The 25,694-nt window shown below is 59.9% G+C and overlaps 1 protein-coding gene across 6 annotated transcripts in view; it reads right to left on the bottom strand.

Moving 5' to 3' along the window:
- Positions 1-624: 624 nt before the first annotated feature.
- AGPAT3 (1-acylglycerol-3-phosphate O-acyltransferase 3) overlaps positions 625-25,694 on the bottom strand; it is an 85,083-nt gene continuing 60,013 nt past the window's right edge. For 5 of the 6 annotated variants that reach the window (XM_086676092.1, XM_086676093.1, XM_086676094.1 and 2 more), the window contains exons 2-9: positions 24,754-24,980; positions 17,183-17,352; positions 15,526-15,687; positions 14,270-14,423; positions 13,595-13,697; positions 10,983-11,058; positions 6,238-6,436; positions 625-5,637 (exon numbers count right to left, since the gene is read on the bottom strand). In XM_086676092.1, coding sequence (XP_086532218.1) covers positions 5,549-5,637; positions 6,238-6,436; positions 10,983-11,058; positions 13,595-13,697; positions 14,270-14,423; positions 15,526-15,687; positions 17,183-17,352; positions 24,754-24,931 — 1,131 coding nt within the window. In that variant the 5' untranslated portion in view covers positions 24,932-24,980 and the 3' untranslated portion in view covers positions 625-5,548. Of the gene's footprint in view, positions 5,638-6,237; positions 6,437-10,982; positions 11,059-13,594; positions 13,698-14,269; positions 14,424-15,525; positions 15,688-15,994; positions 16,148-17,182; positions 17,353-24,753; positions 24,981-25,694 lie in introns of those variants that run through there. The other variant, XM_086676096.1, reaches the window with a different exon arrangement.

Below are 25,694 nucleotides of genomic sequence, written 5' to 3'. Positions count from 1 at the left end.
GCACACGTGCTCGTGCACACTCACTCACACTTCTCATTGTCTCCGGCGGCCAGCGGCCGACGCCCACACACGGAGGCTCCCCCGCAGAGCCAGAGCAGAGCTGGGACGCGGGCCCGCAGAGCAGGCGGGGCTCATGGTCGAGTAGGGCCCAGGTGTCCCAGGTGTCCGTGAGACTCCAGGGGAGGAGCCCGTGGGCGCGTTCCACAGCCACCCGTCTTCGTCCGTGGCCAGTCATGTCCAACAGGACCGAGCACACGGACAAAGCAGAACCGCGCGCGTAGGTGACGAGGGTCTGGCCGGACCCTGCTGTTCCAAAAGACCAAGCGGAACGGGTTTTGCCTCCTGGGAAGATAGCATCGTCCCACCCCAGGTCCTGCGCCTGTGTTTGTGTACGTGTGCACGGATGTGCGTGTGTACATGTGCGTGTGCACGGGCTGGTGCAGGGGTGCTCTGGGGACCAGTTTTTTAAAAACGAGTGTAGACGTGGGGCTTTTGGGAGAGCCCGAAATGTGAGCCTGGCCTCGGGTGGCCTGAGCGGAGCGTGGACGTGGACGTGGCCCCACCCCCACGCAACAGAAAAGCACACCGCCGGGGGGCCGTTCCGGAGAACAGGGGACACCGTGATTCTTTCAGCTCAGTTTATTTCCACAAGACAGACACATGAGAACCTAGAATAGGTTCTAACAAGAGTCCGTTTCTTTATAAAGAAGAAAAATTGTTCCTTGGTTTTCTCCACAGAATGAATTTGTTCTTACAAAAAAATAATTTTTGATATATACATGCCTACATTGGAAAACCTTTTGTTCTTGATGGCTTTTGAGACCCCTTTTGAGGCAGAGGGTCACTTAGCACTTTATGCACCTGCCGACTTTCTCCTTTGCCCTTGCCAGATGGTCACCCTCCTTTGCAGTTTCCCCTTCCAAAAGCATCTTCTATGAAATGGAGAAGCTTGAAAAGTGCAGCCAGCAGGACAGCCTCAAAGAGAGCGGCCCCTCAGGGGGTGGCGTGTGCGGGTGGCCGGCCCGCGGGGAGGTCCGCCGCTTCCCCCCGGGGCGACCCGGGCTAGAAGCAAAGGAACAGAAGGAGGCCGAGGTCGCTCTCATCTCTACTGTGGAGGTTTCGTCCTTCTCTGGGACAGCAGCATGGCGCCTGCAGCATTTTCTCTAGAAGGTACCATCACTCAGGCAGGTTCGCACATGACCGTGTACAAAGTGATCTTTACGGAGCGCGGCAAACACAGCCAGCTGTTTGGGACACACGCTTTTAAGATCTAAGGTAGCTCCCCCAAGCCCCACCCCACCCCCACAGGCTCCTAGAGGCCAAAAATACCGCTCTCCTCAACTACATACAGCTTGTGAGTAGCAAAACTTGTAAAAAAATGAAGTGTACAAAAGGAAACATTCATATAGTACATTTGCACCCTGTATATAACGTATCACTCTTCGAAACTGGCCGACAGTCAGGTGTGATAGGTCATCGGTGATGGAAGAAGAACCCTAGCGCCCGTCGCCTGCACGAGTCAATGGTTTGCGTGGTTTTTCCCGAGAGAGAGACTCCCGTCACAGTTACAGCGCTTATGGACGGTCTTTACGTTCAAGAAGCCAGTTGAATTTCCCGGCATCGAGGCAAGTCACGTCTGATTGTCACAGCGCACGACTCTGAGACAATAAATACAAGCAGAGCAGAGGTGCGTCTCCACTGAATCAAGTCGCTCTGGCTCAATTCAACCAGCCTAATTCACTCAGTGCCTTTCAGTGCCTCGTTCGCAGTGTGATTTCTGTCCCCTTTTGCAACAGAAAGAAACTAAAAGGTTTATGAACAAAGAGACAAAAGGCTTAGAACCGTTGAGCAATTGTCTTTGAAAAGAATATTCGGCTGGTGGCGGGGCCGACCAGTGTCAACTCCTCCAGCCACCTCCTGGGTCCCCAAAAAGTGCTCTTGTCCTCTCACGTCCCCGAGCAGTTTGTGGGAACGTCACCGGTTTCACCAAACTGGACGGCGGCAAATGCCTGCGGTGACACTCGGTGCATGTGTGTCCATCCCCCAGCCAAGCGGAACGGAGCGTCCCATCCTCCGCCCCAGACCCGACCCTGTGTGTGTGCGCGTGTCTGGGCCCCAAGAGGCGAGGACGTGGAGCCCGGGGGGTGATGTCCGCGTGCACCCTGGTGGCCCCGGGTGCTCACAGAGGCTCGCTTTTCTTCAGGAGCTACCTCGCGAGAGAAAGGGGCGGCACATGGGCCAGGGACGTGCCGTGTCCAGAGGAAGCAGGTAGGCGTGCGGGGCCCTCCGTGTTGGCCCTAAGCCTGGTTACACCGCGGAAGGGTTAGAAGCCACATCACACCGCTAAACACCGAGTGCCGCATGCTGGGGAAAGCATGCAGGTCTGGGTGCGAAATCTGAAGCGTGAGTTTACACACGAGGTTGAACGGTGCGGCTGAAAACCAGCAGGCTGGAAAGATCCTATTTGGCTGGTCCTAGAGGCGTCTCGGGCAGAGACAAAGCAACATGCAGAGAGTTACTTATCCGTCATCCCAGAGAGGACACAAATCGGTAGCCACGTGGGCCCGGACAGACGGGAGCCTCCCGCACCGCACGTGACTGAGCCCAGTGCTGTTTCTTCAGATCGGCCTCAACGCTCGGGAACTACATGGGCGGAAGGAAGGGTTCCCGAGCCACGGTGCACGAGGAGGGGTCCCGGGGACGGACAGCTAGAGACCCAGCACGCGTCAGTGAGCATTCCTGCCCTGTTTACAATGGAGTGCTGCTCACGCCGTTTTCTGTTGCTCTTTAGCGGTCTGTGGATGCAGAGCTCATGTCTACGAGAGGCTGTGCTTCCTGAGGATGGGCTGGAGGGGACACAGGAAGGACGCGGCCACCAGGCCCAGTACAGCCGGTGCCACTTCTTCCTTCGGATTAATCGCAAACGAGGACGGGCTCTCTTTCTGACCAGCGAAGCCCTTCCCCAGGGCCTCCTCGCCTGCATGCAGTGGGGACCGTCACTGATGCCACCAGAGTCCCCGGGTGCTGCTAGCTGCCACAGAGTCACAAGGAAGTGCCACAGGCACCTTAGAAGCCCCTGGAACTCGGGGGGGGGGGTTGCGGGCAAAGAATCTGTGGTCCTCTCCCCAGCTGGACACGGGGGGGGGGGGGTGGCGCCCACAACCCAAACTCCACTCGCCGGGCGGGGCGGACCAGACGCGGCACCTGGTGCCTGAGAGGCAAGCCGCCCGCGGTCCCCAGGCTTGGAGCTCAGCCCGTGGGGTGCTCGCGGGGGGCCTCCCGCCGCGCCTCCGGCGAGGGGGGGCGAGGGCTCCGGAGGCGCACGGAGCGGCAAGCTGGCCCGGCAGAGGGGGTCTGCCCACGTCGCCCACGCTCCCCGGCCCACCGCCCCGCGTGGAGGGCGCCAGAGTCCGGGCCCTGAGCCACCCCCCCGCCGCGGCCGGCTGGCACCGTCCAAACACGTGGCCTCCAAGTGGACGTGACGTCAGCCACCAACGATGTTGAGTTGTGGGCGTGAAGGAAAAGAAAAGAAGAAAAGCACTATTCTGCGATTTATTAATTTTGAAAATTAAAGGAGCCCCCTCTCCCTCTCCTTCTAAAGCGGACGTAAAGCAAAATCCATCCCCCTCCAAAAAGAAACAAAAAACAGAAAAACAAAAAACAACCCCCCCCCAAACATCCATGGTGAGGTTTGCTTGCTCTCAAGGTCTGGGCACCAAATGCACGGGCTCATCTGTGTTAGATCAGAAGGGAATCACCGAGACTTAAGACCTATGCCCGCCCTCAGCCTCCATCGTACCCGGACCCCGCACGGCCCCTCCAGTGGCTCCGGGAGGAGGGTGCCTGGTACGTAGTCATTTCAGGGGGAGAGAACTCCTCTGGCCAAGGAGAACCATGAATTACAAGGTACAAGACCTAAACCTGGGCCTTCTAGGGACCGCATGCACACAGGAGTGCCCTCCCAGCGTTCTCAAGATGCTTTAGGTGTTAGTGAATTAGCACAGGACACAAACACGGAAGCCGGGAGCAGCAGGCCACAGGAGAGCAGACTAACCCGCGGGGGCCCCCCCTGCAGCGGGGGGAGGGCGGGGTGCTCTCACCCAGAACCCAGCAGCATCCTCGTCCTAGAGACCGCGTGCTGTCCCCAGAGAGCCTCCCAGAATACACACTTAGGGCTGATGCAGAGGCACTTGTCCAATTTAGTCTATATTTTCTCCATGCCTCTTTCCTCCACCTTTTCTCCTAGAAAACCCGACCTGCCTCTATCCGGCACGCTGGCTCCAGTGCACCAGGGCTAACACCCGTTACTTTTCCTTCCTTTGCTAAAAAGAGGGGGGGAAGAAAAAAAAAAGGCGAGGGGGGTGTGACTTGAAAACAGCACGCGGGAGGTTTAAGAAAGAAGTCTGATGCAAGCGAGTGGACGGCGGGATGCTTGAGCCGAGCCTGGGGAGAGGCCTGCTGGGGAGCCCCACGCCCAGGGCTGCAGCGAAGTCGGGACCCTGGCAGACACCCCCCAGCAGGGGGAGCTGAGGCGGGGCAGTGCTCCCAGGCTCCCAGGCGAAGCCTGCGCAAGGAGGTGCCCAGCCCCGCCCCGGGCACCCAGGCACCTGCTCGGGGAAGGGGGGGGGGGGCCACCACCTCTACTTCTCACGGAGACGAGAGCCACGAACAGACCAACAGTAAAAATAGAACCCCTGGGAGCCGACGAGCTCCCAGGGAACAGTCTCCAACCGCCTCCGGAAGAGAGGAGGTCTGGTGGGGACGTTCTTTGAAACCAACATCCAAGAGGCCCGTGGGCTGCAGGGCAGCTGTCCCCGGGGCTGGCGGCAGGGGTGCGGCCCAGTAGAGGGGCTGAGGACTGAGCAGGGAAAAAGAGGGACAGAGGTCTCAGGGGGCGGATCACTTTAGAAACAGATGTAAAGTGCTTCCACACAGGCTCAGGGAGGAGCCAGGCAGCCGGGGTGGGGCGTCCCCACCGCCAGCTCAGGGGCACCTACCCGGCCACCTGGCGCCCTGGTCACCCGAGAACACCCGTATGTGAAGACAGGACAGGCAGGTGCTTTGTGGGCCTGGGGGCTGACATGTCCTCGTTCCCGGGAGGGCCGGGGAGGGTTTGCTGGGGTCAGGGGAGGAGGCGGGGGGGGGGGGGGGGGGGCAGGGGGAGTTCCCAAAATAACTGGTAAAAACCAAAAATGGATCTAAGTTTAAGAAGAGAAAGCGGCCGAAGGCTCCCTCTGGCAGGCAGAATTCTCGCGAGGTCGCGGTGGGGTGGGACCCGGCCCCCCGCAGCGGTGGGCCCGCACGCACGGCGCCCTCGGAGCCTGGCTCGTGGGACCCTGGGACCCCGCCCGGGGTGCCGCTGGCGTCTTCGTCCGCAGGCCTTCCGACGGCTTTGCTCTTGGCTCAAGGTTTATTGGTTGAGATTAGTCACCAGTTAATAAGAAAAATAGTTTCTAAGTGTCTTTTCCTCCGATCTGGGTGTGTGGTTCTGTTTTTGAGTTAACTGGACACCGCCGTCGGGTTACGTGTGCGCAACCACAGCCAGGAATCACTCCTTTTTCTTAAATTCTTGGTTTCCGTAGCTAGAGCCTTTTTCTATTTCAGTTACTCCTATTAGCCGGCGGACTCCAAAGGAAGCTTTGAAATAGGAAAGAGGCAAGGTCAGACCCATGGCTTGGCCGTCCCACGAGGGAACTCGCTACTGGGCAGGGTCCCGAGGGGATGGCAGGCCAGCCCTCTCCCCTCCCCCGGCCCCTCCCACTGCCGTGCTCAGCCCGTCTGGGGGGGAGTGATGGCCTCCGCTCCTCCAGCGACAGGAGGTGGGTGCGGGCCTGGTGGGGGCTGCACTGCCCTGTGAGGTGCCCAGGGGCAGACTGGGTGCCCGTCCCTCCGACAAGGATACCTGGGGAGTCCTGAGCGCCCACGATTCTGTTCGGGACAGTAATGACCATGTCCTCAGAGACCCTCAGACCATCAAGCCCCCCCAAGCCCCCCAAACCCGAACGCAGACAGAGTAGCTCAGGGACTCCCCACAGGCGCCTGCCAGTTCAGCAAGGATGCCACAAGAGCACGTGGCCCCGGGACCTGGCTGTGGTCTCCACGACCCTGTGGCTTAGCGACAGAGCCCGCTCTCTGAGGCCAAAAGGGCTCCAGGCGCACCCAGCTCCCTGCGGAGCTCTGCGGCCGGCGCGCAGACGATCCCCGACCCTGAGCTGTGCTATCATTCGCGTGCGTTACCTGCCCCCACAAACCCCAGGAACGTCAGGATCAGGAGGGGGGAACCACTCGCAAAGACGCCGAAGACACAGCTGAAAAGAGGAGACAGCAGGACCGTGGCCCAGAAGAGGAAATTCAGAAGCGTCCACGGCCTTCTGGCAGGTTTGAACTGCTCTCCCGGAAACACGCCCTTCTGGTTATACATCTCCTGCAACGCGTCCTGAAAGAGTCAACGACAGTGGCCGCTGTACTGACCGGTACTGACCACGGAAACGGACTCAGCCTAAAACAGTTCCGCGTAAAGAAAGCGGCGAGCCGTGAGCGCGCGGCAGATGCGGGACGGTGTGTCCTTTGCGGAGCCCCTCGGCTGCTTGTGTCAGAGCTCAAAGCCAGCCAGGCACAGGCAGTCACCTCCGCCTTGACCTCATCGCCTCCTGCTACCTTCTGAAGGTGGGGCGGGTGGGGCACGGCCTTGACCTGCCTGGAGCCCAGTCGTGCACCTGCCACAACGCATCCCCCTGCCCCCAGGTCTCCCAGGGGAGGGGCTCCTCCCATCAGGGACATCCTTTCCTGCAGGCACCTGTCTGCTTCCCCGGGGAGGGGGCGTGACTCCTCTTGGGGCTGCTGGTCCCGCCCACTGCCCTGTCTAACCACCGGGAGGGCTCAGGCCCACCCCCTGTCGACACCCACCCGGGAGTGGTGGCAGGATCCTGCTTGCAGGGGTGGGGGAGGGGGAGGGAGGCGGCCAAGCCCGCCCGCTGTCCTGAGGGTGGACCTGTACAAAAACCCGGTGCTCGCGGCCCCGCGGCACTTACACACCCGCTCCTCGCACCGTTCTGAACGGCCCCCCCCTCCCTCCCCCGGCGGGAAGCGTGTGCCAGTGTGCACATGCACTCGGCGTGTGGCCCTGGCCCGCATTTCAGGGGGAACAGCACTCACCCACGGCACACGGGAGCATTCAGACTCGGTCACATTGGGTCTGTCTCACTGAGACGAAATGCTGGGCCCGACCCGCCGAGGCGGCCTCTTGGAGCTGGCTCTCGGAGCTCGTGCCCTCTCCTCCCGACCCTCCCCTGCCCCGCCTGCTCCCTTCCTTGCAAACCTCTGCTCAACATGCTGGCGCTGGCGAGGATCCCAACCGCCAACGCCTGCAGACCCCTGACCTCATCCCCCTGAAGCCTGGCGGCGGAGGGGCCCCGGGGCCACGGGCCCAGAGCGCACATTCTAGGAGGGCTCGAGTGGCCAGGAGGCAGGAGCGCTGGCCTCACGGTACCACTTCCTGACCGTGCAGCAGGCGCGCAGACGGCGTGAGGGCAGGAGGCCGGGAGGCCCAGGGACGGCTCCGCCTGGCACCCGCAGCCCCGTCTCCACATCTGCAGAATGGGGAAGCCGCGGGGCACGACCTCTGTACTCCGCCGGTGAGAGCGTGGTCCGTTCCTAGGTTATGACCGGAGGTAGCCGTGTAGGGTGTCAACGTCGCTCAGAGGCTGTTTGTGGCATCGGGATCCAAGTGCTGAGTCTGGTCGCTGCAGGGGGCCAGCCGGACCCTCTACTCACACGACCCGGGGGGCAAGGGGCCTCTCACGCTCAGCGTGAACTGGGCGTCTCCTCGAAGCACAGCTTAGAAACATTTCGCAAAGTGAGTAGGCTACGCCAACGGTGACAGCTCGAGTCCGTGTCTCCAAGAAACACGCAGCACAGAGCGGGACACGACCTGACTGTCCGCAGAGAGGACAACAGGCCGTCACCCATGGCGCAATACCAGAAGAGGGCATTTAAGCGGAGTGAACTGGGGTGCCCGGCTGGCCCGGTCATTGGAGCGGGACTCCTGATCTTGGGGTCGTGAGTTAGAGCCCCACATCGGGGGTGGAATTTATTAAATTAAAAAAAAAGTTCTTTTCAAAGATCTTCTAAAAGAAAAGGAGTGAATTAAATCTACGTACGTCAACGCTGACAGACATAAAAACGATGGTGACCGGAGAAAGAAAAAACAGACAGCACGCGGTATGCGGCCCTTACTGTAAAATACATGTGACAGGAAGGACAGCCGAGCCTACCGTATTAGTATATGTCTCGATACTCGAGAAAAACATGGCAGATAATATAAAAATACCCCAAAAAGTCGCCGATGTCAAAACTTGTCGCTTGGTGCATTTGCACCAGGTGATCTGGGGAGGCACACCTGGGAGCCGGAGATGAGGCCCCCGCTCCGTCCCCTCCGGGGTCACCATGCTCCCCCCACACCGATCACACACACGCTCAACGGGCACGCGTGCGAGACGCGCTGGCAGCCTCCCGTGAGGGGCGTCATACGTCCCCCACACACCGCGGCCGGCTATCTCCGTACACCACATCCCCAAGGTGTAGCCGTGTTGATGGTCCGCAGTTCGTTCACGCGGATGGAATTTTAGTGACTGGAAGCACACACACGGGGTCCCTATTTTCCAGTAACGCGCCACCAGGTCATGGCTCATCTCGCGCTGCGCAAATGCCGTTGCTCACAAATGTCTGTGGCAAGAGTTTCAAACTCTTTGATGCGGACCTAGATTCAGGGACGCGTTCCCCGCTTCCAGCTGGCGAGTGCCAGGTCTGCCTTTCCACCGACCCGAGACACACACGCCGTACGGATTCTGCACGTAGGCTGCGTTTCTCTTCGGCAGAGAGCTGTGTTCTTGGAAATCCCGCGTTCCGTCTAAGTTTTCAAATGTACGGGCATTAAGTGAGAGATGCTACTGTCACCATTGTCCTCTGCTCTCTGGTCAGCTCACCTTTCTGTCTCTACTGATGCAATTACGCTTCTAACTGGTCGGTCTTGCCCGGGGATTTCTAGATCATTAATATTTTCACAGGAAAAGCATGTGGTACAGCTGATTCACTCCTGTGGCTTTGCTTTCCATCACAATGACATATGCTGTTTTTATTATTTTCTTTGTTCTATTTTGTGTGTGCTCTCTGTTTTTCTACGTGTATTCACGTATAACGTATGCACCTGCCAGAGTGTTGTGTGCAGTTGCTGTGAGGACAAAATGTGCGTAAGACATTCAGAAGAGGTTGTGATACATAGTAAGATGTGTGTCTAATGTCAACTGACGGTCATTCCCTCCCAGGGAATCGGTCTTTACTCTCTGGTTGTTCTAAGAGCTCCTGGTTGTCTTTGGTGTTCTGCAATTTCAGTGATAATTGGGGAGTGGATATCTTTTCACTTACCCTGTTCCAGACTTGTGGCTCTTGAACCTGACGAGTGCTAGAAGCTTGACGGCGGTCTTCTGACCCCTGCTCCTCACCACTCCTGTCTCTTACCCACCAGCAGTTCTTTTCTGGACCTCTCACTTTGCCCTCCGTGTTTTCTGTACTTCCTTTTATGTTTGCACTCCCTCCTGCTACCTTCCCAGGAATTTCTTCTCCATCTTCCACTTTACTAATTGTGTCTTCAGCTGTATCAAATCTGCTGTTCAATCTATTAATTAAGATTTTACTGTCAACAGCTAGATTTTTCCTGCCTACAAATTCGACTCGGTTTTTCTTAAATCTGCCTTTTTTTCTGCAGATCCTTCCCTTTTCTTTTCAGTTCCTTCTTTCTGCCCCATCGCTTCGGACGCAATGATTTTAGTCTCTGACAGTTCCACTGGCTGCAGTTTTTGGAGAGTTTACCTCTTCGGTTCTTTGTGCGCCCTGCCCACGTGGTCTGGTTATGAGCTCCTCCCCGACAGAATTTTCCCCGTGGAGATCGTGAGCAGCTGAGGTTTGGAGGAACGTCCCTCCGGTCCTGCGTGGGCTTCTCTCAGGAACTCTAGTGATTTGCCAGAACCACTTGTGTTGATATTTTGGTTCTGTTCTCCTTGAGCTGTGTTGCTAGCATAGCCGTTCGAGGGCAGACGTGTGGTTACGTGTTATCAGGGAGCCCTTGTTCAGACCAAGAGAAGGGGGAGCGTCAGAGCCATTTCCCTGCACTGGAAAGTAGGTTTCTTTCAGTTCACCGTGCGAGGGAAAACTCTCGGAGGGTCCTGAGGCCTGGATCTCAGGATCTCAGGGACCTGGCATGAGATCAAACCCTGATCTTCTGTTCCGGGTAGGCGCTAAAAATCAAGACTCCAGGTTACGGGGACTCGCAAAACCCGCTGGTGGAGCGTGGCATTCCCGGGTCACAGGCTCGCCACCTGCTTTTCAGCTCAACCTCCTTTTTTGACCCTTAGAGATTTCCCAGATTTTCTTAAGAGCTCGTCAGTGCCTTTAAAAGGGTACTTGTTGAATGCAGAAAGGACTTTCTCATTCTCTACGCCTCCCACGATGCTGAAGATGAAGATCTAACGTCCTGCCCACGTACGGAAACCAAGCTGGCAGGGCGTTCAGGGCAGGGCGTGCTACCGGGGAATGGAGAGGGAAGGACCGGGGTGGGCGGCATAAGGATAACCTCGTGTCACCTGTGGTGTGCGCACGTGCGCACGCGCACACACACACACACACACACACACACCCCATATATATATATATGTGGAGGCTACAGATCGATACCTTCTTTTACACGAAAAAGGAAACAAATGTGACAGAACGTTAACCAGCCGCGGTTGTAGAAGCACCGTGTTATCCTTTACACTCGTCTCCAGCGTGTTGATTTCTCACAAGAAAATGGAAAGAATAAAGAAGGCAGAGGTGTTCGAGGACTGCAGACGCCCCGCCCCCGTCTCCGGAAGGTCCCACCTGCCCTGCGAGCCGCCCCTTCGAGACCTCTTCACGAGCCCCCGGGGAGGAAAGCTGAGTGCCGTTACCTTCTCCTGGTACAGTTTGTGGAGCCACTGAGCTGCTTCCTTTTCATCCAGCGGGATCTCTTCCAGAGGGAATCTCCTGTTTTGTTAAGATCGAGAGCAAAGTGGCTCACTGTTGCATGGCATCGCACAGAAAAGGGGACATAATCGTGGCACAGCTCAGTTATTCTCTGCCCCCTCCCCCCGCCTTTTCTGGTCACGCCTCACTCTCAATTCCTAAAAACACACAAATGTCGAGGGCGTCCACCCGGGCACAGTGGAGCGCCTGGAGCCCCGCGTTGCCGCGGGGGCCCCAGAGGGAGGGCCGGGAGACCATTCACCTTCGAGGCAAAGCCAGCGACTCTCACGAGGGGTTCTCCTGGGCAGATCGTGCCCCGTTCCCACTGTGGAGGGCGGGCATTTGTGGGCTGCAGCAGGAGTTTGGGTCTTAATGGTTCGTTCTTTGGAAATAGTCAGAACTGAGAGTGGCTTCCACTAGGCCAAGAAAATTATGTATTTCACAAACGAAAGCTACGTGCTCCAAATACGAAAAGCGAGAGAGATTCAGGACTTCAATCTTCACTCACAGACAGCTGACTCCAGTGCAGACACGAACTTATTTACGAAAGTGATCAGCAGCCGCATTACCGGCTCTGGAGCCCGGGTGTCCAGCTGGGGAGGGGAACCGGGGCAAGGACAGGGACCCGCGGCAGCCGCGGCACCTGAGATCGCCAGCAGGGGGCGCCGGGGCCCACCCAGCAGGCCAGAGTAAGGGCGGCCCTGGGAGAATCTCTGTGGCTGAAGGCATCCCAACCCTGTCTCTAAGAAAATGGAGAACTTTGCTTCTGCGGATTAGACCTCCCGATCTTCCCCGTATTTGAAAGGAAAACGGCAAAGGTTTATAAGCACATGTGCTGTCAGACATGGGAGTGACGCGGGGGCCGCACGACACGCAGCCTCTGGGTGGCTCTGTGGACCCCCAAAGTTCTTGGGAACTGGTGTGCCACAGGTGAGGACATGAAGTTCAGAAGGGGGCTGTCTACAGAGGGATGGCTGCTAAGGGCTTCAAACTCACTCGACTGCCCTCCCTGGCTGTACATCCACATCCCAGAGTGGATGCCGCAGCCACGTTCTATCACAAGGTGGCCACGTGCAGTATGAAACGTATAAAATAAGGACTCAAAATGGTGCTAAAAATAAAGATAAAGACTGGCACCTATCTCCCGGCGTCGACTCAAGCCTCTTCAAGGCTTCTGCCCCAAGGGCCAGCACAGACACCGGGAGCTCGGGCCACCACCACCAAATGCCCCTGACCTTGCCCCCAGGACAACTTCACCGGGAGGGGACGGGAGGTGGGGTCAAAGGGGCAAGCCCCCTAGGGCCAGGAGAACTTTGGCTGGATTATAAGCATGTTTTACACTCGTCGGAATCCTGCTTTTATTCAAAATACCCCATGGCAAGTATCACAAAACAGGAAGTTGAAACCTTTAGAAGCTCTAAGCACATACCCATTATGAGATTAGGTAAAATATAACTCCATGCCTTCTGCAATAAAGGGCACGACGAACAGAGGAAGGAACGGGTCTCCTCCTGCTGGTGGGGGGGCGGGGGGCACCGTCCACTCGGAGAGGTAACCGGTGCGGCGGCCGTGGGCACCGGCCTGGGGCTGGACCACAGAGTTCCCCCAGCTCCTTCACCCGCCAGCTCGGACCCTGGTGGCCGAGGCGCACCCCTGACTCCCCGGGGACCGGCTAGGTGAGGGAGGACACAGAGCCCGCCACTGTTGTCACTGCCCTGGACCACGGCATGTGTTCTGGTCGGAGTCACGGCTAGGGTCAGGTCAGCCCCAGATCGGCCACGCAGTCCCTGGTGGTTCTAGAGGCCTAAGGGCAAGGATCCCGGGCTCTCTCCCCACCCCAGGATGCAACGAGGCCTTACACCTACTTCGAGCCAGTCTGCTGCAAACTTCAGAAGGAAAAAGCCTCCCGGCTTACTCTTCACATTCACAAAGTTACTCCTGGTGGGGAGACTAGGTGTTGTTGTTTCAGACATGTACCTGCTCACGTTCTCCACACTCACCGGAGGGGGGCCTCTGACGAGGGCCAGCGTGACCGGCTAGACACCCAGCTGGTGCTGGTGGGTGTCAGACACAGGAGCTAAAGGCTCCACGGGACCCGCCCACACGCCAGGGAAGGTCCTGCCCTCCCGGGCATTTGAAGGGACGGAGGGACGGACAAGTCTCCCCAGGGATATTCGGACAGAAAGCGGAGCAGGAGGGCGCGCATGGAATCACGCTTGAGCTGGCCTCACAGTCCCCACTAAGAGCATCGGCCCCTTGAGCTGGGACAGCTCACCCTTCTGTCGAGAACAAGCCTGGTCACTGTCCAAGCTGAACCTCACTCAGCCCCTTTTAAAAAGAAGGGGCTGCTGCTCCCCCTGAGCTTCCAAAACATTCTGCCTTTACCCCCGCACCCACCCCTCCACCCTGCAGGAGGGGTGCTTGTGTCTGTCCCCACGTCTGCAGTCCTGGGGAGAAGGCTGCCTCCACTGGGCGCAGGGAGGGCCCAGTGCCAGGGGCTGGGGAGGTGGGCGGGGGGCGGGGGTGGCTGCCACTGGCGGGGACCCTCCCAGCTCACCTCACGCACATGTCTGCCTCGTACTTCTTTCCGTAGAGGATCCCCAGCAAAGACGGGTTCTTGTTTCCGCGGAAATTCAGCGTGACGTCATACACGGCTGCGACTGTAGGGAGAGGTGGGGGTGAGCCCTGGGCCAGGGCCGCAGCGCACCTGCCCCTGCCCCTGCGCCCGCATCACTCCGCCCCCACATCCCTCAGCGCCCACCCCTGCACCACAGCATCGTGCCCACGCCGCACGGCACGCATGCGCAGCTCAGCACCCGCACAACCCCGAACCCGCCCCGCACAGTCCTGCGCCCCACCGCAGGCTCACCTTCCTGCCACGTGGGTACGCGGGTCGAGTGCAGTTACTGACCGTTCGTGTCCAAATTTACTGTCTGGCTGCCTCCTACATGCTCTGCTCTTTGTCCCCTCTCTTTGATCTTGCCTCCGTTGGGATTAATCAGGCACACATATGGTTCCCCTCGTAAGGTTTCCGGTTACACGCTTTCTCATCGCTTTGCTGATTCCCCACTAACTAGCGTTCCATCGTGTCAGAAAGGACACGACAGCCTCACACACGTTAACCCCACCCACTTGCCTCTGCCTGTATCTCACATGTCATTTGCGTGGCTCGGGGCAGGTCACTCTCCCGTCCTGCTGCTCGCAGAGCCCAGGGCAGGTGGCGGCCGCTTACCTGTCCCCCGGAGGCACTGGACCGCTGTGGTGAAGCCCTTGGTTCGAGGCAGCAGGTGGTACTTGAGGGCGGGCAGCCCCTTGGAGGCGGCCACCTCCATGCTGACGCGGTGCTTCTTCTCCGTGAAGCGCGTGCCCTCGCAGTACAGGAGGAACTAGGACACGAGCGAGAGCGGGGACGGAGGTTACCCCGGCGACAGGCCCCGGGGAACGTTCCCACCCACAAAGCGCGCGTCACCGAATCTGTCAAACTGACGGAACACTCTAGTGACCAGCACGTGGCATCGCTGAAAACGCCGTTCTGTTCAGGGCTGCGATCCACGCTCCAGCCACACAAAGTCCTTCACCCAACAGCTAACGGCATTTCTCTCGTTCTCAAAGAATGCAGAACGCAACTTCCCGGAAGCAGGAAGGTGTCCCTGCAGCCTTCCGCCCCCCTGAGCAGAAAACAGGCTTTCATCCCTTTGCCTTAACGTGAGGGTCAGAGATGCTGAGAGGGGAGGTGCTTCTCAAAGAACTACTCTGCCAGAGACCGGAAAGAGAGATCAGAAAGAGAAACGCCGTTCGGGCGCCTGGGGGCCCAGTTGGTCAAGCGTCCGACTCTCGTTCTCAGCTTAGGTCATGATCTCACGGTTCCGGAATTTCCGGCCCCACGTCGGGCTCTGTGCGGACGGTGCATGAGCCTACTTGGGATTCTCTCTCTCTCTCTCTCTCTCTCTGTGCCCTTCCCCTGCTCACACGCATGCTCTCTCTCTCTCCCTGCCCCGCTCAGAGTACACGCGCACTCACACAGGTGCGCACAGGTGCTCTCTCTCTCAAAAACAAACTTAAAAAATAAAAAGAAAGACACCATCTTCTAATTGATATCTGTAATTTCAGATGGCCATCCCATCAAACCCAGGTGCCTGAAGGGTGGATGTTGTGAACAGCAGGGTAGATCTTCTTGGGGCCGAGGTACAAATGTATCCCCCAGAACCACGGGGTCCCTGGGGTTTGCTCCGCAACCTGGCTCCCCCCGCCCCGAAGCTGCTCCCCGCAGAGAAGTCTCCTGAGGGGCCCTCAGGGCAGCTCTGGTCCCACAGCCCCCCTGGGGACGCAGGAAGGGGCTCCCGTCTGGGCTGCAGCGGGTGGAGGAGGCGGCCCTGGAGGGACGCCCCGGCCTGCAAGTTCAGGTGCAGGAGAGCCCGTGGGCTGACAGCGGCTGGCTCAGGCCCAGGCCGCGGGGGTTCTGGGCACGGGCGGCCGACGGGCACTCACCCACATGTACTCGGGGTAGTCCGCCAAGCGCTCCAGCCCCCGGATGACGGTGTCCCGGTCTTCCTCCCACCTCCGCTTGCAGAACACGATCTCCAGGAAGTACCACGTCCAGCCGATGAGGGGGACGTACAGCAGCTCCCTCTTCGCCAGGACTTTGGAACTCTGGGGGCGGGGGGGGGGGGCAGGTGGCGAGGGTCAGAACCCGCTCAGGCTCCCCGGACCGGCTGGGTGTCCGGGGACTTCGCCGTCAGGGAGGAGGCCGGGCTCAGAGCCCGGCCGCCGGTCTCAGCGTGACCCCAAGCACGCAGGCGCGCTGTCCCACAGGCGAGGAGGCTGGGGCGCAGGCCTGGCAGAGGGAGGGCGCCCGCCGTGGCCGCCGGGCCTGGGGCTGCCTGAGGGTGACCCAGGGCCGCCAGGTAAGCGGCTTTCTCTGCATCGTGCTCCTCGACCTGCCACGCGGGGCCCTTACCTGACACAGCTCAGCTGGCAGGGACTCTGGGTAAGCCTTCCCCAGAGGAAATGTCAGAAACCTGAGCTCAAGACAAGCCCCAGGAGCTGTGGGTGCCCGGACCTCAGACTCTGGGAGCAGAGGGACCAGAGACTTCATTTCCTGGGAAGGAAAACCCAGATACCAGGGACCCCCGCATGGCTCACCCCTAGCACCTCCTAGGACAACCCATCCCTCACCCCCAGCACCTCCTAGGACCCCCTATCCCTCAACCCCAGCACCTCCCCAGACCCCCCATCCCTCACCCCCAGCACTCCCTGGGACCCCTGTGTGGCTCACCCCCAGCACCTCCCCAGACCCCTACATCCCTCACCCCCAGCACCTCCCAGGAACCCCCACCCCTCACCCCAAGCACTTCACTGGGACCCCCGTGTGGCTCACCCCCAGCACCTCCCAGGACCCCCCACCCCTCACCGCCAGCACCACCCCGGACCCCCATCCCTCACCCCCAGCACCTCCCTGGGACCCCCGTGTAGCTCACCCCCAGCACCTCCCAGGACCCCCCACCCCTCACCGCCAGCACCTCCCCGGACCCCCCATCCCTCACCCCCAGCACCTCCCAGGACCCCCCCAGCCCTCAACCCCAGCACCTCCCTGGGACCCCCACCGCTCACCCCCAGCACCTCCCCGGACCCCCCTGCCCCTCACCCCCATAACCTCCCAGGACCCCCCACCCCTCACCCCCAGCACCTCCCTGGGACCCCCACCGCTCACCCGCAGCACCTCCCCGGACCCCCCTGCCCCTCACCCCCATAACCTCCCAGGACCCCCCACCCCTCACCCCCAGCACATCCCCAGACCCCCACATCCCTCACACCCGGCACCTCCCGAGACCCCCCCATCCCTCACCCCCAGCACCTCCCCGGACCCCCATCCCTCACCCCCAGCACCTCCCTGGGACCCCCGTGTGGCTCACCCCCAGCACCTCCCAGGACCCCCCATCCCTCACCCCCAGCACCTCCCAGGACCCCCCCAACCCTCAACCCCAGCACCTGCCCGGACCCCCCATCCCTCACCCCCAGCACCTCCCAGGAACCCCCACCCCTCACCGCCAGCACCTCCCCGGACCCCCATCCCTCACCCCCAGCACCTCCCCGGACCCCCCCTGCCCCTCACCCCCAGCACCTCCCTGGGACCCGTGTGGCTCACCCCCAGCACGCCAAACCGCTCGCACATGGTCCACCCACAGAGGAAGTCGATTTCGAAGTTGTGGTTGAGGATGACGACCACGTGCTCCTTGCCAAAACGGTCCACCGTGGCCTGGTCAGTGAAGAGCGTGCACTCCGTGCAGGACCACCACTCCAGAAGCATGACCAGCTCTGCGGACACAGGGGAGCGGTGTGAGCGGGTAGGGGGCTGCGCTCGGACCCGGGCCCCCACTGTGGGCGGGCACAGGCCGAGCCTGTGCTCCAGGGGGCGTTTACAGAATGTCCATCCAGAGCGGCATTTCCTGCTGGAAATGAGTCTTGACGGTTTATGTTTCATAAGTTAGATTTTCCAAAATTATAATTACCTTTTCTAAACAAAAGTCAGGTGGGGGCGCCTGCATGGCTCATCGGTTAAGCGTCTGACTTTGGCTCAGGTCACGATCTCACGGTCTGTGAGTTCGAGCCCCGCGTCGGGCTCTGTGCCGACAGCTCGGAGCCTGGAGCCTGCCTCGGATTCTGTGTCTCCCTCTCTCTCTGCCCCTCCCCTGCTCACGCTCTGTCTCTCTCTCTCTCTTTCAGAAATAAGCAAACATTAAAAAAATTTAAACGTAAGTCAGGTAGAAGACAAACCAGAAAGCGGAAGTAGCAGTAATTTCGGAGGAATGTCTTCGTGTCCAGTTGTGATTCTCACACGTGCCGTGATTTGAGGAACTGTCACATTGCAGCCGCCGACTGGGAGGGGAGAGGGGTGGGCGCACGCGCACAGTCAGCTGCGGGACTGCTGTGGTCAGCAGGGTGGCTGTGCTGAGCCACTGCCAGCCAGCGTGGGCCCACCGACCGGGCCAGGCGTCCCCAAAAAGGTGACCTCACAGACCAGGAAGCCCGGCTTGCGGGCTCAGGGTCTCCACGGGGCAGCCCCGTTCTTTCTCGGTACCAGCCCATCCGTCTTCTGAGGGGACCGTCCCTTGAGGATGGAGGGCAGGGCCTGGAGACTGGGCTCCAAGCCTGACTTCCCAGGCCTCAGTGTCCCCATTTACAGACAGGAGAAAACAGTAGCTTCCTCACAGGGGCCTCTGGAGGACTCAACGGGCTACAGCTTGTGACGTTAACACTCAAGAAGCAGAGAACCGAGGCCGGTTTCTCCTTCTGATGGGCGTCCCCATCAGCCCGGCCTAACGTGGGGGCTTCAAAAGTTCTGCTCCCGGCACGCTCCCGATCGTGCAGCCTCTGGGGTCTCACCTTCCTCCGTGATGGGAGCTGGATGAGAAGTATGCCCCTCGCATGATAACCTGAACTCACCAGCCGAAGTCCCTGCCACCCAAGGCGGGGTCAACAGAAGAGGCCAGCTGTCAGAGGCTGACTCAGCACCCGGGAACCCACCAGTCGTGACCACGTCTGTCCCACATTAGACTGCACTGGAGAAAGGCAGGGGCGTGGAACGACAAAGGATCCGAACACACACTTCTCCAAAGGTTATTCACAAGTGGCCAACAAGCACACAAGGAGACGCTCAGAATCGTCAGTCATCAGGAAAACGCACACCCGGGCCACAGTGAGACATCCCTTCCCGCTCAACAGGACGGCCACGGTCACACACAGACGGGGGCAAGTGTAGGCGAGGGCAGGAGACACTGGAGCCCCGCACGGCGCCGGTGGGGACGCAAAAACGGTGCAGCTGCCGTGGCTGGAACAGTACTGGGCGCGATCTCGGAACAGACAGGTGGGAAGACCCAACGACCCCACCCGGGGGATCTGCCCGGGGGACACGAACGCAGATGTCCACGCAAAAGCCTGTGCACGCACGCCCACAGCCGCACTGTTCGTGACAGCCAGAAGGCAGAAACAACGCGAGCGCCCAGACTGCTGGACGGATGGGACACGATGTCTGTCCGCACCAGGTAATGTCATCCAGCTGCGCCGTGGACGGGTCTCGAAAACATCGCGCTCAGTGTGAGTCTGTCTTCAAGGACCACCTGCTGCAGGAATGTCCAGAATGTGCAAATCCATGGACAGAAAGTAGCGTACTGACCGCAGCGACGAGGGGAGTGGCCGTTGGTGGGTCGGGGTTCCTTTCTGGGCTGAACCCCAAAACCGCTGGTCGGTATACTTTAAGTGGGTGAATTTTATCTCAGTAAAGCTGTTGACAAGAAAAGGAAAGAAAGAAGGGAGGCCACAAGGCCACTTGTGCATCTGGAAGCACATCCCCTGTGGACCGGGCTCCCCTGGCCCCCCCCACCCCCGGAGAGCCGCACCCCACAGACGCCCACACCAGGTGACGAGCCTTGCTCCTGCCCCTCCCTCTCCGGCCGATTGTCATTTAGCCGATGGCAGCAGTCTGGCAGGGCCTGGGCAAAGTTCCAGGTGCACGCTGGTCCACGAGAGACCAGTGGATGAGACCGTGGCTCCGAAAGCGATCGGCTAGGGCACCAGGAAGCGGTTTCCTATTACTCTAGTAAGAAGACTTGGGGTCTGTCCTCTTAACAGACCTTCAGCGCACAAGCCAGCATCGTTACGCGTGGGCACGGTGCTGGTGGCCACAGACCTCTCGGACCTTCTCACCTCGCACGACAAGAGTCTACGCCCCTGTGCGCCTGTAGGGTTTGCCGACCTTGGGTCCCTCATATGAGCGGAGCCGGGCGGTGCTTCTTCTGTGACCGGCTTATTTCGCTCAGCACGAGGTCCGGCACTTGCCTGCGTGTGGTCACACGTGGCAGGAGTTCCTCCTCTGTTTTCCACTGTACGCGGACCACATTTGCTCCATCCGCTTATCCATCGATGGACACTGAAGGTGTCCCACTGTCGACTCCCGTGGACGACGCCGCCGGGAGCGCGGGCAGACTCTGCAACGCTTCCTCATCATCAGCTTGAGAGGGGCCACTGATGCCTCGACCACCAGACTCAGAAACGCCAAGGGCAGCGAGGGCAGTGCGCCAGCTGTGGGGTCCGCCACGCGGTCAACGTCCCGCGAATGCCGGCTTTCCCGGCCATCGCTGCGTTTCACGGAGGCATCCGGAACAGAGCGAGACAGTGCTCATCTAAGACTGACGCAAGACGCGGAATTTTCTAAAAAGGATCTTTTTCAAGGCCGTGTCTTCACTTAGGCTTGACAACATGTGCCTCGCTCACGCTGGCACTTATAATGATGTCTACACACCCCTTGTGGCCACGACCACTTCCCAGGATGGGCCTGGACAGCACACCGTTGGAAACCACGGCGCGGGCTCAGAACAGCCACCGGCCCTTCGTGCTGGCCGGTGACAGCGGTGAGGACACTGAGGCCCGGCCCGGCCGCACTCTGCAGGCAGGCAGGCAGGCAGAGGATGACCACGTCCCGCCATGCATTGGATCTCAAGGCGGCCACAAATGCAGGAGCGCTGCATCAGAACAGAGGGACGCGAGCACATCACCACCGCACGTAAGACTTCTCCGGGTCCCCACGACCGCCGAGGGGAAGCACAGGGCAGCAGCCCGGATGCACAGAAGAGCCCTGTGGGGGGTGGCTGGGCACGTGGCACCCGCGTTTGCGCGCAAGGACACAGGTGGTGTCCCACAAGCAGATGTGCGCTGGCGGGCAGGCTTCCCCCTCCTAACGCAGCCCCTCACCGTGGCCAGCACTGGGGACCTCCGCCTTTCTGATGGAGGGAGAGGTCTGACCCGGGAGTGACCAGACGGATGGACACCGGCTGCCCCGTCGCTGTCCTGGAGATCGGCCCTTTCAGAGGGTCGCCTGATGGAAAGCCGCTCTTTCCTGCCAGCCGTCGGTGGGCGGAGGGTCCCTGCCTGTGGTCCCGGCCGAGCTGGGGAGCATCTGGAATTAGCAGTTCCGCTGGTTGGCTCCTGAGCCCTCACTAATCTTTTTGCGATTCCCTCCGTTCAGGTACATGCTTGCCCTTCCACGGCGAGCGAGCGTTCCCTGCTTACCCCAGCCCCGCAAGGAACATCGCTGCGCGCGTGCTCCCTGCATCAGCTTCTGCTGTGAGGCTGGCGGTTTTCTCCTTTGCAGCCGGGAAGCTTCAGTCTCGGCCGGGTCGGCCCGGAACAGGCCATGCGGCTCCACGCGTGTGCCCCTAAGCTCTGTGGCCAGACGACAGTCATGCTGGGAACGCGGAGGTCAGCGTGAGGGCGCCAGGCCTGACGGGGCGGGGACAGGACCACACATCCAGTTGAACAGAAGGCAGGTTCGGGGGCACTGAGATTCCAGGGCTCACCGTGCGCCCCCGGAATGTAGAGGAGCCTCCCACGCGGCCCTAACATGAGGAGGACTTGCCCCTGTATTTCAGGGTAACGTGGAGAACACCCCCAAATTCAGAAGATGCCCTGGGGGCTCCCATGGCCTGGCACCCAGCAGCAGAAGGCCGGGCTGCTGGGGGGGGGGGCGGGGGTGAGGGGCCCCACCCAGCCCGCTTCACCCCTCCAGCACGTTTTCTCCTCGCCACGCTTTCCGCTACTTTGTTTTGCAAAAAAGGATTTGTCGTTGCTTGTTTAATCCACCTTGTTCTAATAGTTCTGAGGTTGGTCTGATGTCTGTTTCCCACCCTGCCCTCCCTTAGCCAAGTCCAATGGTGACATGGCCGCTCTCTTCCTGGCAAATATGAGAATGGAGGGCTGGTGGGGGTGGGGGACCGGAACACTGCGCCCCCCCACATCCCCACCCGGACCCCTGTTTCAGCCTCACAAACCGGGCATCACTATGTAATAGGATCGTTCAGAGGTACCTACTTGACGTTTTCTCTGACTTCCTTCTTTCTTGCAGCTCAGCCCCTGTCGTGCTGTCAGCTTTATTCTCACCAGAGAGAGTTTTCAGGTGCTTGTCCGTGGGCTGTGAGGGCCGCCACTGTGCGTTGGCCTCCGGCTGTTCCTGACTTGTGCAGGCAGCTGGGCCAGGGTGGTGAGGCTCCCTCGGGGTCAAGGCCTCCCAGCCCCTGACTCGACCCCGCTGGGCCGAGACCAGGCCCATCTGTCCAGCCGGCAGGTGCCCGGCTTTCCTGTCTGGGTATTTGTACAGCCTGCCCTTTGTCTCCGTGGGCTGTGACTTCCCTGGGGCAGGCCCACGTGTGGATTCTGTTTATTTCCCTGCTGGGCACGTGCTGTCCCCCTAGAGCCACAGAACCACGTCTCCGTCCATCCGGGGGCGTCCTCGGCCATCACCGCCCCCGGCGCTGCCTCCCCGTGTCCCCCCACAGACCCGCGCGTCCCCCCTTCCTTCTCGTCGCTCCCGTGTCACACTTCCCTGGCGGGGCTCCGCCGCACGTGTGCGCCCCGCGTGCCCGTTCCCTCGTGAGCAGGGTCCAACGTGACGGAACACGCGTCTTCTAAGCGTTCACTTTAAAAACTACAATTACGGTTTTTATTTATAGAAGTTCTATTTGATTCTTTGTCACACCTGTCGCCATCTGTCAGTCTTTTGTTCTCCTCGGACCTCGAATTCCCATCTTATCTGTCTTGACAGATTCCTCAGGCCTAACTCGGAGCTACTGATCCCAAGAGGTGCCGCGAACCTGCTCCCCGCCGGCCACGGCTCCGGGTCCTGGTTTAGACCCAGCGTCCCCCCTCCCCTGCAGCGGGCCCAGCTGGGGCCCCTGGAAGGCAACCTCGAGATTCAGTGAGCACCCCGCTTTCTGCTGCGTGGATGGGGCGGGGCTGAGAGGTTCCCTCACTCCCTGTGAACCCAGCCGGCTTTCTCCGGGACTGAGCTCCTCAGGATCCTGCTGGAGGCGGAGTCTACAATTTTGTTTTTATCGATTAGCATTTGCCCTTTGGGTGTGTGCTCACATCACTTCTTACGCTCGTCAACAACTCATTGTATTTTTCGCGTCAGAGGAATTCTGGTTCTCCCCCCACCCCACCCCCACGCACAAATCGTGTCTCATCCAGAAAAGAAACCAAACCCTGGGCACTGAAGCTGTTACGTGTGTAAGGCAAGAGATAAGCCCCAGGCCGGTGTGCTGGCCTCGGCAGAGGCAGCGGGAGGTCGCGGCCTCCTCGACGGGGCTCCCTTCTCTGCCCCGGAACCAGGAGGTGAATGGAGACCCACCATTCCCCACACGGCAGGCACACGGTGGCTATTACTCTCTCTTTAGTGGAAAAGAAACATGGTCTTCCGCGAAGAAATGGAAACGGCACAAAGGCAGACGTGTAAATAAATAAACGTGAACCATAAAAAAAATAAAAGGCAAAATAAAGAGCAAATAAGTAAAACAAAAAAGGAAAAAAGTAGAAGGCCCTCCTCCCTGGACTCCCTGACACTCAGTCTCCCGTTGACCCCTTGAGACCCTCTGGGCACGAACGGCCCTGTAGACGTGCACACACCTCATACACACGGTGTTCAAAAAAACCAGCACGCCACGTACTTTGCGGGAGACCTTCCCTTTGCGCTTAAAAGTGTGTCTTAAGCAGCGCCAGGGTGGCTCCGTCGGTCGAACGTCCGACTCTTGGTGTCGGCTCAGGTCACGATCTCACAGTTCATGAGTTCGAGCCCCGCGTCGGGCTCCGCGCTGACGGTGTGGAGCCGGCTTGGGATTCTGTCTCTCTCTCCCCGCCTACCACTCCCCTTGCACATGTTCTCTCTCTCTCTCTCTCTCTCTCTCTCTCTCTCTCAAAATAAACGAGTAGACTTTAGGAAAAAAGGACGTTGAAGATGGTTCTCTATCAAGTCGAGAGACGGTCCCCGGTCGGTAACGGCTGTGCCAGGCGGACTCACCGTAGCCGGCCTCCACTCATGGGCACTGCGGCTGCCGCCACTTTTATGCTAATATAGAAATGACAAGACGAGAATGTCTGTACGTATGTACTTCTGCAGATATCTCCTTATTTTGTGGATTAATCGTCAGAAGTTGCCGCTGTTCGAGCTGTGGACGCCCGCTGGCGAGCTGCCCTCCTGACACGTGCCCGGCTCCCCCCCACCCCAGGCCCCCGTGCGGCGTTCACCCCTGTCAACGGTGGGCTTTGTCGTCGAGGTCTGAACACGCACACGTGCATACAGGCCTCAGACACACACGTCCACGCGCGTCTGTTTAACCAGGATGCAGGCAGGAGCCCTTCTCTTCCACAGAGAGATGCTCAGATAGGTACCAGAGGACAGGCCACCCGAGGGTTGCCTCACGACGCTCTGGTGACGGGCTGGCGGAGCACACGGGAGCCGACACCGTCCCATGTGCTGGCAGGGACGGGGCTGGGGGGTGCTGAGCTGAGTTGCATTTGTTCTCAAATATCCAAAACCCCACGTTAAACCTCAGGAAACTGGTCTCTGCGGGTCCGAGCGGTCAAGTGCGGCAACGTCACTTGGGTCAGCCAGACCAAGAGTCTGGGGGGGGGGGGGGGGGGGGGAGCGTCTTTCTGCTCGTGTCCTGGCCAGGAGCCAGCCCTGAGCACCCTGGAGCACCCCCCCACCCCCCAATTCCCAGCCCGGGGGTCGCCAGCCAGGCCCCCGCCTCCCGGTCACGTCATCGGAAGCCTTCGCCACCCCCGGGGGCCCCTGCCCGTTACGGAGCGGCGTGTGTGGGGTTCATCCGGCAGAAAGAACCCCCCCCCACCGTCACCCCCCCCCAGCCGTGCGGCGCGGGCCACACTCACGGCTCCACAGGGAGTAGGCGAGACGGCAGTTCAGCCGGCGGTATAGCTGCTTGCTCAGGGGCCAGAGGACCAGCGTGCACAGCTGGACGGAGTTGATGAGCAGCCCGCTCACCACGAACACGAACCCGATGAGGAGGTGCACCGCGAACTGCGTCTTCAGGTAGGCGAGCGGGCCCATGGTCGCCGCTCAGTAGCGAGTGCAGGGTCCTTCAGCGAGAACGGCCGTCCTGCAAAGGACACGGGGCAGCGGTCAGGAGGGTGCGGGGGCCCCGGCGGCCGCAGGCCCCGGGGACGGATCCGCGGTGCTCACGGCACGGCCCCGACCTGGGGCCCGACCCCCGGCAGCTCACGGGGGCCGCACCCCGCGACCCCACCCCGCACCCGACAGGCCCACACGCGGACACCCCTGGGCACACAAGAGAGGCAGAAAAGACTAGAACCAACGTCCCCGAGCATTACCAGTGATTCCCTCTAGGAAACTGCATGACAGAGAGTTTTTATTTTAGACTTTTTACCACGCATTTACCGTCGTCAAACTGCACGTCGTCAAACTGCACACGAACTGCACACGAACGATACCGTAACTAATGCCTCCTAATTCCCAGTGGTGTACTTTTTAAGCTAAAAGCCTTTGTTTTGGCTCTAACACAAAGGCGGTGACTCACCCAGGAACCTGACCAGTTTTTGTCCCCTTTTCACACGCATTTCTTATTTTCAACAGTGAAGACAGAAGCTCACATTTCTTGGTTGAACTTGTCCCGTGAGCTGCCCCGTGACCCCCTTGTGGGCAGAGAACCAAGCAGGAAGTCGTGACCCAAACTCAGGGCTGTCCGCGGCTGGTGCACCCGCAGACCTGGTCCGTGGGAAAGGCGCCCGCGCCCTCTTTGGGGGTGGGGCGCGGAGGGGGCTCTGGGCCACACACCGGGCTCCCCGACCCTCCA

The sequence above is a fragment of the Puma concolor genome, chromosome C2 (genome assembly GCF_028749965.1).
Source record: "Puma concolor isolate L17-30 chromosome C2, mPumCon1.1.hap2, whole genome shotgun sequence".
NCBI lineage: Eukaryota > Metazoa > Chordata > Mammalia > Carnivora > Felidae > Puma > Puma concolor.
This window is presented reverse-complemented; position numbering and strand designations above follow the sequence as displayed.